General features: G+C 41.2%; 1 protein-coding gene across 3 annotated transcripts in view; it reads right to left on the reverse strand.

Moving 5' to 3' along the window:
• LOC136872067 (leucine-rich repeat-containing protein 15) overlaps positions 1 to 16,568 on the reverse strand; it is a 444,903-nt gene that overhangs the window by 45,063 nt on the left and 383,272 nt on the right. For all 3 annotated transcript variants that reach the window (XM_067145928.2, XM_067145930.2, XM_067145929.2), the window contains one exon: positions 9,990 to 10,458. In XM_067145928.2, coding sequence (XP_067002029.2) covers positions 9,990 to 10,457 — 468 coding nt within the window. In that variant the 5' untranslated portion in view covers position 10,458. The remainder of the gene's footprint in view (positions 1 to 9,989; positions 10,459 to 16,568) is intronic.

Raw genomic sequence — 16,568 nt, forward strand, 5'->3', positions numbered from 1 at the left:
CATTCTTTCTAGGTTTCATTGTTTTTAGAGTTCAGTGATCATTTTATAAAAGCTGTCATAAACGATTTAGAACTCTCAAGTGCATTGTTGTTCCAGTTGTGTATTGTGAGCCCCACTTGTCTTGTGTCGTTTCATAATGGAAACTGAAATACAGTGAAACAAATTACCTATTACGTTATTTTTACTATTATCAATTATGATTGCTTCATCCAATAGCAAACGAAATACAGAGGAAGCACTGTAATTTTTTTCAGATTTAAATTGTTCTAGAGAATTTCACCTAATATTCTTTGCTAGTGCTAATTGCACATACCTGTTTTCTAGTTGTGCAAGAACAGGAATTACACTTACTTTTCAACTAAACGTGTAAACACACTGTATATTCACAATTCATTGATACACAACGACTGTGAAATGAACGCAACTCAACTCCACAAATGAATAAAGTAAACTAAGGATTAAGGTTAAGGAATACACTTCATGACTAGCAAACTTGTCCGACTCGTTGGCTGAATGGTCAGCGTACTGGCCTTCGGTTCAGAGGGCCCCGGGTTCGATTCCCGACCGGGTCGGTGATTTTAACCTACATTGGTTAATTCCAATGACCCGGGGGCTGGGTGTTTGTGCTGTCCCCAACATACCTGCAACTCACACACCACACATAACACTATCCTCCACCACAATAACACGCAGTTACCTACAAATGGCAGATGCCGCCCACCCTCATCGGAGGGTCTGCCTTACAAGGGCTGCACTCGGCTAGAAATAGCCACACGAAATTAAAAAACTAGCAAACTTTGGCCGATACCTTCATTTTGCGAAGTGTCGTATCCCTTCAATTTTTCTTTCTGATTAGTGTTAGTAGAGTATGATTGCCTAGTTGTACTTCTTCTTAAAACAATAATCACCCCAACCAAATAACAAAAAAAATCTATGTTCCAGATGTTGGTAAAAATTCAATGACCGAGCTCGATAGCTGCAGTCGCTTAAGTGCGGCCAGTATCCAGTATTTGGGAGATAGTAGGTATGAACCCCTAGAGAAAAAAAAAAAAAAAAAAAAGGATGGAGCATTATGAGATTAACAGGTTCATTCACGTAATTACTACTATTAGCTCTGATTCATTTAATTCTAAGCTACCTTGATTTCTCTGGTCTTCCCACTTATTATATATCTTGATATATATATTTTTTTGCTAGTTGTTTTACGTCGCACCGACACAGATAGGTCTTACGGCGACGATGGGACAGGAAAGGGCTAGGAGTGGGAAGGAATCGGCCGTGGCCTTAATTAAGGTACAGCCCCAGCATTTGCCCGGTGTGAAAATGGGAAACCACGGAAAATCATTTTCAGGGCTGCCGATAGTGGGATTCGAACCTACTATCTCCCGGATGCAAGCTCACAGTCGCGCGCCTCTACGCGCACGGCCAACTCGCCTGGTGCTACATCCTTTAGAATGAAACCTCTGATTTCACGAGGAGTGAAACCGGACAAGTTGGCCGTGCGTTTAGGGACGCGCAGCTGTGAGCTTGCACCTGCGAGGTAGTGGGTTCGAACTGCGCTGTCAGCAGGCCTGAAGATTTTCACACCAGGCAAATGCTGGGGGCTGTACCTTAATTAAGGCCACGGTCCCTTCCTTCCCACTCCTAGCCATTTCTTATCCTATCGTCACCATAAGACCTATCTGTGTCGATGCGACGTAAAAAAAATTTAAAAAAGAAGCGAAAACATTGCCCGTTTTTGTTTTACTTTTGGGTAAACAGTGTTAAGAAAACATGGAAACATTTTGAGAAGTCGTTAATAACCAACTGTATCACATAACATCGTACCGTCGGGCGAGTTGCCCGTGCGGTTAAGAGCGCGCAGCTGTGAGCTTTTATCCGGGAGATAGTGGGTTCGAACTCCACTGTCGGCAGCTCTGAAGACGGTTTTCCGTGGTTTCCCATTTTCATACCAGGCAAATGCTGGGGCTGTAAGCTAATTAAGGCCACGGCCGTTTCCTTCCCACTTCTAGCCCTTTCCTCTCCCATCGTCGCCGTAAGACCCCTCTGTGTCGGTAGCGACGTAAAGCAAATTTAAAAAAATCGTATCAGTAACAGTGTAGTTCAGAACTCGAGTAGATGACCACAAATTCCATGAAGAGCAGCGGAAGAACATGCCCAAATTTGTAATATCTGAGGAGCAGAGAAAAATAAAGAGTGAACGAATGAAGAAGTTCTGGGAAGAGAAAAGAAGAAGACTGGCCAGAAAGCATTAAGTTTCACGCGGTCCACAGTTGGGCAAATTCGGAAGCAAGAAAAAGAAGAACAGTGTAGGCCTAAATGTGGGCCAAATCTTAACAAAGAACCTCAAATAATGGTGCATATTATATATATTCTGAATGTACATGCGCTAGTGATTGGAATTCTTTATTTTGGATTCACCTCAATGTGTAAGTCAAGACCATCTACCAACAAGATCGTTCTGTGCCTTTTTATCAATTTTCATCTCGTTTTCATTCCCTACCTTGAAGGGTCTAGCGGACCTCTTAGAAGGTAACGCCCTCTCTCTGGCCAGGAGAATTAATACTGTGAAGATGAAGTATGGAGCTAAGATGTTGTACCCTTGACTGTGACGACCTCGGCAACACAAAATGTCTCAGCTGTATAGCGGGTATTCAGCATCATCAGGCGAATATTTGTGGTTGCGCGGAAAGAAACATTTTCTCGTATCCTTGAGAAAACTGCAGAAATTCTTGACAAATATAACCAAAATTGACTGCTACTATTAGCTCTGATTTATTTAATTGTAAGCTATTTCACTGGTCTGCCCCCTTATTTTTTATCATTGAATTTTTACCAAGATCTGGAATATAGATCTTTTTTGTTATTTAGTGGTGGTGATTATTGTTTCAAGAGGAAGTACAGCTAGGCAACCATCCTCTATTAACACTAATCCGAGAGAAAAATGGAAGGGATATGACACTTCGTAAAATTAAGGTATTGGCTAAAGAAAGACAAGGGCCCACGAAGGGCGTGAAAATGAAAGACTCCCTAGGTCTCGAATGCTCTAGTACCGCCGGGGTTGGAAAAGAACAAGAATTGACCAAGGGAGGTCGGTTAGGATAGATGAAAGTGAGGAGCCTGACACAAGTAAGTGGAAGCAATGCCGAGACTCAGCTGAGGGCCCCGTGGTCGCCAACCCACGCTCCCATGTTAAAAGCTCCTGGGGCTTTTTTCTAGTCGCCTCTTACGACAGGCAGGTGATACCGTGGGCGTTCTTATACCGGCCCCACCCAGAGGGGTATTCTTTGTTATTTAGTTCAGTAAATATATACACTCGCTTTAGCTCAGTGTTCATGATTTCATCATATTCACAGCACTCACTGCACTATAAATGTCTATATTCAGAAAGGGTATCGATTTAGATAGATACCGTCTTTATTGGTGACGAAGTTAGGGGTCGGGGCCCTTTCTCCTACTTAACGATTTAACGTCTACAAAATTAAACAATACAGCTAATAATAATAATAATAATAATAATAATAATGATAATAATAATAATAATAATAATAATAATAATAATAATAATTGTACTGGGAGGTACACCTCTAAGCCGCACATTTAAATCTTGCGCCTAAAGAACTCCTCTATAGGAGAAACAGTGAACTTGAAACTAGACCTACTTAATCCTTTACTCAGAAGATGTCACTAGACGTAATTTTGTTATTGTGAAGTTTCCAGTACGGTGTGAATTTCTACTTGTTTTGTTTGCCCTTCATCAAGAAGTTTGGACTTTTCTTCAACAGATGCCACTACAAAAACTATGATCATGCTCCCTGGTGCGAAGTGGATGAACTTTGATTTAAAGAAGTTTTGAATTCATAAGTTTTTTTATCTAATTAATGTTCCTTATTTTTGGGTTAGCAATATTTATCTTTTCTTTCCGCCAGGTTTGAATTTAGCCAATCACGAATTTCTGTAATTAATGTTCCGCCTATCACAGGCTTCTTCCTCGATTTTGAGTGTAACTTTTAAACTCACCCATAAAGTAAGAGGGTGTGGCTGGTTTATTCATGAAAGGTCTCGAACTTTCCCCAAGGGTTTATAAACTGCGGATTTTCACGTCTCTTGGCCAATTGATCGTCATCTAAGTGTGTGTGTGTCAAGTAGGAGGCGCCTCTTTCATCAGGCAGCAGTTCTTCAGCAAGGTAATGGCCAATTAACATCTTTATTTCTTGCTAGCTCTGCAGTTTAACCCGAGGGAGAGGTCCGAAACTTTAACTATGTAACCTACTTTTCTGAAAATGTAACTTCTGCCGGCTTATGTAATAGCTTCATAAAATCTTTCACTGTAAATCGGGGATAGAGAGTGATGTACCCTCTCGAGCTCCCCTTCATATTGGTTTGAGGTGACTACGTTTTGTAACTGATTTTTCTTCCTTTCGGTAATGTCTTCAATTTTTTTCTTATACGAGTCACCTCCATAGTTTGGGAATAGCCCCTGTTTCATCGGCCTAGTGCCCTTTAGGTTTTAAGTATTCATATTTAGGAATGCAAGTACACGCCTCAATTCAATTTGTGTTTTGGGCCATTTACTTAACTCGTTCTTTTCCGCTACGGCCCAATAGGTTGTGTACTAGATACCCCTGTTTCAAATTTGTAAGTTGTGCCTTGATGGCAAGTGATTGTAATTTTCTGATATCGCATTGAATAGGCTTGGAAAACGGAGAGCACGTTAGCTCTTTTTCAAGTGTTGTAAAAGTGCCTCTAGGAGGTTTGACATTGTAAATTTCGGATCTAGTGCTCCATGTATTAGGGGAGTTCTGTCCTTGCATAAAAATTGTGCTCTTTTTAAGGTTGAGCTGAGAGCTCAGGAAATGTAAAGCGAGGGACTTGAAGCCCAGGACTTGTGGAATTCACTGTATTGTATTTTCCTTGACTTGTTCCAAATTTGCTCATTGTAACTTATTTTTTTTTGAAATTCTAAAAAAATATAACCTTTGTTAAAGTTTTAATTAACTTTGATATTGTAGCTAGCCCAATTCACCCCGGCACCTTCTTTCACCTCTGCTGGTCCATGGGTAACCCCATAACAATAATAATCTTAAGTATAACGATATTTGACCGTTTAAAATAATTCTGGAACTAACCCTAAAACACAAATATTTCACAATTTACAATTACTCTCAAACTAATCCTAATACATAAATATAATCTAAGAACAGCACAGAATCATTCATTCATACAAGTACATCCAGACATCGGTCGTTCCGTTCCACAAGTCAGTTTGATGAATTAGGCAATCCTCCTCAAGTTTCTTGAATTCAAACTGGTTTAGAAAATCACACAAATTTAAAGTACATTTGTCGGTCACACTTCAGATTGAGGGACTTGAGGAATATGTCCCGTTTAATTGTTAAAATGTTTTGTAATTACTGTTAAAGTTAAACTAACAAACATTATCGGCTATGACTCACATCGCACAAATGTGTAAGTCGTAAATTTATGTGTAATAAATTGTATTACATTTGCGATATGTCGTTGATGAAAAAAAACATATGTAGAACTCATGTAGCCCTATATTCATTGGCCCGAAGAGAATTGTATCGATTAGAATATTCCATGCTCTGGATATTAGTGTCAAACTTGATTTGTCGGTTATAATATAGGCATACATTAAAAAATAACTACCGTCAACACAGGTTACTTGGACCCAATTTTCAAGTTCTTTTCCACTTTTTTGCTTTATTAGTCAAGTAAAATTTTAAAATGGGTCCCATAACTTTTATTTTATATAACTGTATGTGTTATTTCATAGATCGGGGATAGTTTTAATTGTATGTATAGAATACAAAGTACAGGAGAGCTTTTTGAAAATTGGGTCCAAGTAACGCTCATGTTTGGGCTACTTGAACCCATGTCACGTTTTCCCATTATATAACCACTGTAAGTTGCACTGGGTCCAAGTAGGGCTTAGTTTCTTTAATAACACCATTCGCATACAGCAAACATTTTAATAACCACCAGATGATAGGCACTAGACAATTTATTTTAGATTTGAACAAGACATTTTTATAACAAAATCGTAATACCTCTGTGCTGTAGTTTGTCTGTTCTAGTGTCACTAATCCATTTCAATCAAGTAAGAGCTTAATTTTTATTTTAATACGCGGGTTGCAAAGTCTTACAGCTGGAGTGAAAATAAACCTGTTTTAATAAATTAACTTAGGAGGATTAATTTTTAACTTAATGTCACGCCATTTGTAAAGAAGTGTGTCCTTCACTTTCGGCCATCTTCAGGATTTTTTGGTAGGCTCTATAGAATCTACAATGGCACCATAACTGCGAGTACTCAGTACTAGATCTGGAAACTCTTTCCCATTCCATTAAACAAGAACAAAATCTCCTTCTCCCACATTCTTCACGCCCTGGAAGATTGTCTTTGAAAGCTGTTACAGTTCTACCGCGCATAGCTAAGTAAGACTTCACAATAAATCTGAAATCAAATTCGTCAACAGGAAATCCGAAATCATACACTTTGTCAAGGTGGTTAGCAGAGGTTAGCTCTTCTTGTTCAGTAAACACTTTGGGATGACTCGGTTTCTGACTGGATTTGTTTTTAATCTTCTCTTGATTGTTGATCGACTTATTTTAAAGACTTCTTCAGTTTGCCTTTGCGACATTTGCCCTGACTGAATCACTGCTAAACATTCTTCAAGATGTTGGTCAGTATAATCTGCATATTTTCGACTTCTAGGCAGTATTTTATATTTGTACACCATAATGCTCACCTGTTAAGAAAAGAGTTACCTTTTAAAGTGTGTAAATTATAGAAACAGGCCAGTTATTACATTCTTTAAGAGAAATTAAATGTTGCGGGCTACTTGGACCCACGTCTAGTCATGGGTCCAAGTAGCTCGGTTATCGTGGTTATGTGTACTCACTCTATAAATCATAAATTTCTACAAAAACCTTGCTACATCTAAGAAAGATTCTTACAGTGTGTTATTGCCCCATATATAATTGCTTACATGTTTACATACCAATGGCCTGGCTTCCATGAAAATACAGCAGACAGATACAAGTTTGCAGTGAACAAATCGAGTCACTTTAGTCAAACCACTGTATAGACCGTGCTACTGCTTAGTGGATTAGTGCAAAACTAGTTCGAACGTGCATAGTCCTACATTGTGATGCGATATAACGGAATTAACAGCGAACTAGTTGGATATCACATTGTATAACGGGCTTCAGAAGACCAAACCTTTTTTCATGTGGGTCCAAGTAACACCTTAAGGGTTCAAGTAGCCCATCATTACGGTACAGTGATTGATTATGAAAAAGTGCGGTTTCTTGGCTAAATGGCCAGCGCAGTGATCTTCGGTCAGAGGGCCCTGGGTCTGATTCCCTGAATCTGGTTAATTACTCTAGCTCAGGGTCTGGGTGTTTGTGTTAACCTTAACGAAACTCTTCGTGTTCATACTACACACTAGAGCTGGGGGCGGAGCGAGTAATACCGATGAGTAACCCGGTTGTAGCGGTAGAGTGCACCACCGATCTCCTCCGCTTACAACTAAAAGTATTCGCGGAGTACCAGAGCACAGTGTAGCCAAGACACAAGTTTATCAGTACTGTGCCCGTATTCAATCTGTGCTTATCAAATTTGCGCCTGTAATTTCTCCGCTTGTTGTGTTTTGCAGATAATGTAAGGTATATTAGACAATGATTGTGGTATTAGTTTGATATTTAATCCTATTTTGAGACGATATTTATGTTTTTAGAACATTTAAAAGAATTTAAAGACCTTTTTACAGAAATGTATACCACAAATTCCATGAAAACCGTCTGATGCATGGCGGTTCTTTAAAATTACTGACAATAAAAATCAGCCAAATGTAAATTTTGTGGCTGCATTCACGCGACGGGTGGTGGCATATCAAATTTGTGAGATCATATCAAGACGCATCACAAGGATGAAATGAGCAGGTCGGCTTATCCAGCAGAAAACAACATTGCTCTATTCAGCAAAACAGTTGTGCTGTGAGAAAATGGCATTGAATGGACGGGTGAAATACCAACGACGTGTTTAAACGTGCCGCTACAGTACATTCACAACCGGGTGATGACGTCACAACAACCGTTCCGCTCCGTCCCCACCACCTCAGAAAGACACGATACTAAATACATCCCTCCACTTAGGTTGGCGTCAAGTGGCTGCGCAGTTTGCGTCTTATAGCTTTCAGCTTGCATTCGGGAGATAGTGGGTTCGAATCTCACTGTCGACAGCCCTATAAGATTACGGTCGCTTCCTATTCCATCGTCGCCGTAAGACCTATCTGTGTCGGTGTGACGCGGCGTAAAGCAAACTGTAAAAAAGGAAAGACATCCTGCCGTAAATCTGGGTTAAATTCATAGAAAGTGTTGACCCCAGGCAACTAGGAAGTACCAGAAGAAGAAGAATGATTGGTTATGAAAAATACAGAAGTACCTGAAGTTTGTGCTGGAACTGAGTTAAACTATGAGAGTTCCCTGGAAATGGGAGGGGGAGGGTTCTGCTGAGAAGGACGTATGAGGTAGAATGGCTGAAGGTTACTTATGGTGCATGTCGAGGTTAAGTTGCTCATTACTTGAGTAACTTGATATGACTGCTTCTCGATGGACTCCATGTATATCTATCAAATGAGGTCATCAGATAGGGAGGCAGATTAATACATGTCCTACTGCAACTAAAAATATTTCTCCTGCGCTTACATCACTCAGATCGCCTTATTTTGCGCTCTTTGTACTATTTGATGATGAATTCCCCTGCACGTATCTAGGAGACAAAGACATGGAAATTGGGACACGTGTTTGCGTTCAATATAAAAGATATCAAATATGTGCTATTAAAAATAAGCATACACAGTAGAGATAATACAGCTTAACCAATTATTTACCATTTTCTTCTTTAGCAAGTTGGTGAAAATCCGAGCTATAAATTCAAATAAGTTCACTGTTAAGAATATTAACACAATTGATTACTTTTTGTATTTTAATTCTTTATTTATTTGCGATTTGCTTTACGTCGCGCCGACACAGACAGGTCTTATGGCGAGGATGGAATAGGAAAGGGCTAGGAGCGGGAAGGAAGCGTCCATAGCCGTAATTAAGGCACAGCCCCAGCATTTGCATGGTGTGAAAACTGGAAACTATGGAAAATCATCTTCATGGCTGCCGACAGTGGGGTTCGAAGCCACTACCTTCCGGATGCAAGCTCACAGCTGCGCGTCTGTAACCGTACGGCCAACTCGCCCGGCCACTTACTTTAACTGAGATGTGTTAGGATATTCGGCATCTGCCCAAATATCAAACATTTTAAAAGCTATACAAGAGTGCACTACGGTTCTTTCTACCCACAGTTTGTCGTTTAACAGAAATACTAAAGTAAAGCAAAGTCACCTCCGTACAGGCCATGAAGGCCTTTGGAGGAGTGGAAGGTAAAGGCTTCCACCATCGTTAACCTCGGCACGTGATGGGGTAGAGTGGTTAGCTCTAAGCCCGGCCGCCTTTGCCCCCAGGAATTAACCTGGTACTTATTTTTGGTGTAGGCTTAGTGAACCTCACGGCCATCAAGGGACCTCAGGGCCATATGCACCTCCGGAAGTGGAAATCTCGTTTCTTAAATTTTACGACTTCCTGACGGGGATTCGAATCCACGTCCTTCCGGGCGAACCGAGCACGCCTTTACCGCCTCGGCCAGGCAGCCCCTTTAACAGAAATACTAGGCATTAAATAAAGACACCAAATCTGTACAAACTATGAATTTGAGACCTTCATAGTAAAAGCAGACAAATTATATGTTATATAGGACAGTGGTAAATAAATAATGGTTTAACATATACAATTGCTTATACGCTCTGCAATTTAATTTCCATTCGAATTCATATCTGTGACTACAGAGCGTTCCTAGGTCTTAAAATGTATCCACAACAAGAACATGCGGCCTGATACGTCAATTGTGTTTGTCTTACCTTGAACGAGGAGGCATCAAGGGAGTGCAGTCGATTGTGCGAAAGATCAAGGCGATCAAGAGCGGGCAGTGATTGAAGAGCAGAAGTGGGCACTGCCTCTAGCTGGTTGTTCGGTAACCCTAGCGCCTGCAGGGGTCCTGCCAGCTGGGAGAATGCGTGTTGGGCTACGTGCCGTATCTCTCCAGAGGATACGACCAGGCCGTGCAGCGCTACACCTTCCAGAAGGGGCTCTGTAAGGGCGCCAACTCCTTGCACAGTGCAGTCCAGTAGGGAGACAGCAGCAGGTGCGGGGAGTCCCCGTAGCGCTTCACTTATCACTCTGAGAGCTGTGCGGTCCCCCGTGCAGCGCAGCGTGTGCGGCAAATCACAGGAGCAGGCCACGGCCGGAGGACGGGTGATCTCTGGACATCGCCACTCACCGCGACCTGCAGCTACAACACCCAGTATCACCAGCAGCAACACCGACATACTGAAACACGGAACGGTGTCAAAAATTACTCCACCGGCAAAGAGAGAATCATCAAATATGTGCAGTAAGGAGAAGAGAACTGATGATGCTTGTTGTTTAAAGTGCCTAAGAGCTACTGTAGGTCATCGGCCTCTAATGGTACGAAATGAGACGAAATGTAATGACAATTTAAAAGTTCAAAATCATCCACTGACCAGAACAAAAAACGTGATGGTGAAGAATGAATGGATGGATATGAATTTAAAACAATCAGTGGATCCGACCCAAAACTATCATAAACAATAGTATTACTGACCAAGGGACAGCTTCTAAAGCACAATCCTGAATCAAGGGGTTCAAAATCCAGGTCAACGGCCCCTCATAATGGTACTTACCGCTAGTAAAGCAGTGGCGTAGACTCATGGCGTTCCACACATTATGGTACTATTCACAAGTATTGCACTTCGCGCAGGTAACGCAGTGTTCCTCACCTAATGGTGCCACTCATAGGCAACGCCAACCCATGGTGTACTAACCACGAGCTCCGGTATTCCCGTGGTGTTCCTCATATAGTGAGTACTAATCACAGGCAACGCAGACTCACGGTGTCGCTCATATAGTGGTACTTAACACAGGCAACACCCAGACCTGTGGTGTATCTCGCAATGGTTCTAATCACGGGTGCTGGAAAACCCATACAGACTCACCTTCTGTTACTAATAATCATTAACCTATTGTGTACTATAGTGGTACTACTCGCAAGTAAAAGCGACCCATGGCGTTCCCCGCATGATGGTACTAATTACAAGTAGTTTCATGGTTCTAATACAATCATCCCTTGGTCGCACCTTTTAGTCGACTCTTAGGACAGGCAGGAGAAGAGTGTGTGTGTTCTTCGTCTGCGTCCCCCAGCCACAGGGGGTGAATAGAACTTAACCCATTATTTAAGACTAGTACATAAGTCTGTCTTCGACGGTCGAAATTGTTATCTATAGGTAATTGGAAATTCTAAATGGTCTATTAATATATCTTATGAACAAAAGTTACACTTGTCAGGTTTTATATGGCATTCGAATGGAATAAAAACAGGTCTTGTAGTATTTCCTTACACACCCTATTAAGTGCAATTGTAGCTCGGAGTTCTACTTTGACGTCTATGGATCTACGTACTCTAGAGAAATCTACATACAACTGTCCAAAATGAATCACTATCAACAGCATCATATGCCCTCAGTCCATATGAGCACTGCGGAGATGTTTGGAATGTAATCCGGGCTTTTGGCACGCATTCTGGTGGTTAGAAATTGTATAACAGCACCTACCCTACCTTGCCGGCGAACATTCTGATGGTAACAATATTTTCAACGAACGGGTCTGGAACTGGGTAATCACAGTGTCAGACCATATAGACTTCACGCGTTAATGACGAGTTGACCTGCTCTATCTCGTGCTTATCGATATAGATAAATAGAGCCCTCCACGGATGCGGACATATCCGCGAAGTTAGTGTCTTGGCGGACACAAACAGTATGGCAGTGCGGATAATTTTGTTCATAGTTTCTAAATAATGACGTTTATTGATTTTCATTCAGGTTAGGCCTACTCTTGTTTTTGCTTGTGGTTAGGCGACCCTTGACATTGTTATGGGAGAATGTTGATATAAAACGAACCTTCAGACCATAAAGCCGTACATCTGACCTAAGCCTAACTGGCTCCTGCCGTCAATTAATGGAAAGAAGGAACAAAGGTCAATACGTCGCTAGTTGCCGCAAGAGAAAATCCCTCATAAACCTGCGAATGTAGGGGTTCTGGTGCCAGGTGTCAGTCCTATTGTACTATTTTAACAGATCTATCCATTTCAATACCTTGCGTGTAATATACTGTAGTTAAATATTTAAATTATCCGCGGATAACCAGTTTGCGGATGCGGATATTATATTGTATATCCGCGCAGGGCTCTAGAGATAAATCCGAGAATGAAAAAAATAATCATTCGTTCATTTCACTGAAAGTATTTTGTACTGATCATTTCATGTATGAAGGCGATCATTGCATTGTTCTTGTACGAGTTTAAGTCTCTCAAATGTTCCCCTTTTCTCAATATGTTTGTGGAAGGCAACAGAAGCCAGGATGTACGTAGTTCGAACTCATGCCGATGTCATCATGGCGAATATGTGACAATAACTTCGCTAATAGAAACCTATTTTTTCTTTTAAAAAATTAGAGGTCGTTGTCGTAAGAGGTCCATTGTATTTTTATTGTAAAGAACTCATAGTCTACCTCTGTAGTGGAGTGGTTAATGCGATTAGCTGTGACCCCCGGAGGCCCGAGTTCGATTCCCGACTATGCCACGAAATTTGAAAAATGGTACGAGGGCTGGAACTGGGTCCACTCAGCCTCGGGATGTCAACTGAGTAGAGGGGAATTTCATTCCCACCTCAGCCATACGTGAAGTGGTTTTAAGGCCACGGCCGCTTCCTTCCTTCCTTCCTTCCTTCCTTCCTTCCTTACTTCTTTCTTTCTTGTGTACCCTTCCACCCCGCCACCTCACAAGGCCGCTGTTCATCATAGCAGATGAGGCTACTTGGGCGAGGTACTGGTCCTCATTCACAATTGTATCCCCACGAGCCAAAGCCTTACGCTCCAGGACGCTGCCGTTGAGGCGGTAGAGGTGGGATCCCTCGTTGAGTCTGAGGGAAAAAACCAACTCTCGACGGCATACGGATTAAGAAAGAAAGAAAGAAAGAAAGAAAGAAAGAAAGAATGAAAGAAAGAAAAGTGATAAAAAACTATAACTGGTACCAGCTGTTGAAACTTTCATTTTTTTAATCACTGTGAATGACAGACAAAATAGGGATTTTATATAGGCCTATATATTTTCTCTTTAGAAAATTGGCGAAATTCCGAATGATAACTCCAAATAAGTTCACTGTATTTCGGAGTGCCAATAAACATAATTGGCAAAATCACGCTACCAAATAGAACTTGAAGTAGTCTAGCACAGTCAAAGGGTACTCATTATTCCATGATAACGAAATCATTGATAATATATAATCTTGGACCACTTCCTAGCATAAAAAGAAAGGAAAGTAGATTCATAATATCACTTAAAAGAAATACACACGAAGCATATGAGAGAGAGAGAGAGAGAGAGAGAGAGAGAGAGAGAGCGCGCGCGCGCCTGCCTTTACTCGTGAACATATTACTGTTCAAGTGCGGTAGGATACACTGAAAACATTTCAATCATAGTATGCTTGAATATCTCTAGTACTTCGGTTGGTAATTACATTCTCTTTCCAACAAGATCAGGCAACAAAATTCCTATGATAACGTTCGTTACGAATCTACCACAAACATCTCTTTTTTCGTCAAATATAACCCGTAATTTCTGCTTTTGTACCGCATCTCTCAGTAATTAAAACTGGGAGAACTTTTCCTATTTGTGAAACTCACAACCTAACTTTTAACCCAACTGTCCATCTCACAATATTATCGAGGTCGTTTTGCAGTTGCTCACAATCTTGTAACTTATTAATTACTCTATACAAAAAAGCCTTATCTCTGATTCCACATCTTTACTCATATCATTTATATATATAAGTAAACATAAAGGTGCAATTATATTGTCTAGAGGAATTCCCCTCTTAATTATTAGAGAGTCAGATAAAGCTTCGCCTACTCTGATTCTCTGAGATCTATTTTCTAGAAATATAGCCACTTTGTCTAGTCCAGCTGCACTTATTTCTGTGAACACTCTCCCATGATCCACCCTATCAAACGCCTTAGATAGGCCAATTGCGATACAGCCATGTTAGCATTGTTTGGCCGAAGTTTGATTTGTATTTTTGTTGGATAAATTGTAAACATAGCGGCCTTCGGTTCAGTGTGTTCAGTGTTTAATTGCCAGATGACAAAGAGTTAATTCCTCTGTGTTTGTCTTTTTTCTTGCTAGGGGCTTTACGTCACACCGACACAGATAGGTCTTATGGCGACGATGGGATAGGATAGGCCTAGGAGTTGGAAGGAAGCGGCCGTGGCCTTAATTAAGGTACAGCCCCAGCATTTGCTTGGTGTGAAAACGGGAAACCACGGAAAACCATCTTCAGAGCTGCCGACAGTGGGATTCGAACCCACTATCTTCCGGATGCAAGCTCACAGCCGCGCGCCTCTACGCACACGGCGAACTCGCCCGGTCTGTGTTTGAGTGCACACATCATTGCAATTGCAGACGACACACCACACTATCAGGCAATGGTAAGTTAGTTGAATAAATCCGTCCGCATAAGGTTGGTGTCAGGCAGAGTATCTGACCGTAAAAATGTGCTAGTCTAGTCGCACCCGCTGCCCTACCACATGTCTCCTCGTAGATTAAGATCTGGTTTCGGAGAGGCACGCAGTTCCAGTGTACACCACCACACATCCGCATTTCCAGCTTATGACCTCACCTCACAGTCTGGGGTCAGTGCTGCGTGATCTCCACATTCAAGGCCGTCTCTGCTCCCACTGGACATCTCTCCAGGCTAGATGTAAACTGCTCGTGATGTCCTACCTCACAGTCAGAGAATTTTCGCCATCTTCTTGATAAGTTAGAAAACTGAAACTTGAATATCTGTTTGAACGCGGATATGTTCTTCGGCTGGTGGTCGATGTCGAATTAGCGCCATCAATATCCCGACAATTTTGTAACCATAGCAACCATTGTAGGTCAGTAGCGACATCTTCTCACTGTGTGCTTTCTTCTTGTAACTAAGAGCTTGAAAAAAATCTCGTATCAAGCGAACCCCGTTCTACTCTTCAGTCTAGAATTAAAACCCTTGAACTGGCAGGAAAACGAACGTTCGAATAAAAGACGCACGCCACCTCTACACCTCAGAGCTGCATCACACGGCAGCAGAACCCCGTTTATCCGAAATAAAGGGGGCGGGGCCAGTTCGGTTGACGCGTTTTTTTCGGATGACACATGGTAAATATTTTCGGAAGTTAAATGTCGAAATAAAAATGCATAAACTCTGTTAAGCAAAGGTGCGTACTGTATATTAACATCAATATGTTTACATAATGTCACACATTGTATAAAATCAGTGATTTTCGTCTGAATTTTCTTGGTGAAGCTCTGTCGTAATTTTATTACAGTACTATAATTAAACGGGGCTGCCTGACCGAGGCGGCAAAGACGTGCTCGGTTCACCCGGAAGGACGTGGGTTCGATTCCCCGTCAGGAATTCGTAAAATTTAAGAAACGAGTTTTCCATTTCCGCAGGTGCACATGGCCCTGAGGTTCAGTCAGCCTACACCAAAAATGAGTACCAGCTTAATTCCTGGGGGCAAAGGTGGCCGGGCGTAGAGCTAATCACTCTACCCCATCAAGTGCCGAGGTTACGGATAGTGGAAGCCTTTACCTTCCACTCCTCCAGGAGCCTTCATGGCCTGTACGGACGCAACTTCGCTTTGCTTTTACTGTACTTTTACTGTAATTAAAGCCTGTGGTACTGCTTTTTAATAAAAATTCGAATGCATTTAATCCATCATCTAAAGAAACTCGATTCTCAGAAGTGCTATTGTCAAGTTCGGAGTCGTCTGCATAATCTTCATGACGAATAATACAGTAGGGCCTAATAATAATAATAATAATAATAATAATAATAATAATAATAATAATAATAATAATAATAATAATAATAATAATAATTGTACCGGCTGGTACACCCCCCACGCCGCTAATTCAAACTTTGCGCCCGTTGAAACTCCTCTACTGGAGGAAGTCTGAACTTTATCTACTGTGTTAATTTTCAAGTTTCTCAGAAGATGTCACTACTTGGAAATTTTGAAGTTTCTGAACTGGGTCGTTTTCGATGTATTTTTGTTTTGCCTGTAGTAAGAAGTGTGGACATTCTCTTCCAGATGGCACTACTGAAGAACTACAATTGTGCACCCTAGTGCGAAGTGAAAGAACTATGTTTTTGGAGAAATTTTGAATTCATAAGTTTGTTTTTTGTTAAATTTCTTTCAGTTATTGTTTAAGTTGGCAATATTAACCCTTTCTTTCTGCCAGTTTTGAAACTGGCCAATCATAATTTTCTGTAATTAATTTTCCACCAATAAGGTGTTTCTTCCTCATCTAGTGTAGGGGT

This window comes from Anabrus simplex, chromosome 4 (genome assembly GCF_040414725.1).
Source record: "Anabrus simplex isolate iqAnaSimp1 chromosome 4, ASM4041472v1, whole genome shotgun sequence".
Taxonomy (NCBI): domain Eukaryota; kingdom Metazoa; phylum Arthropoda; class Insecta; order Orthoptera; family Tettigoniidae; genus Anabrus; species Anabrus simplex.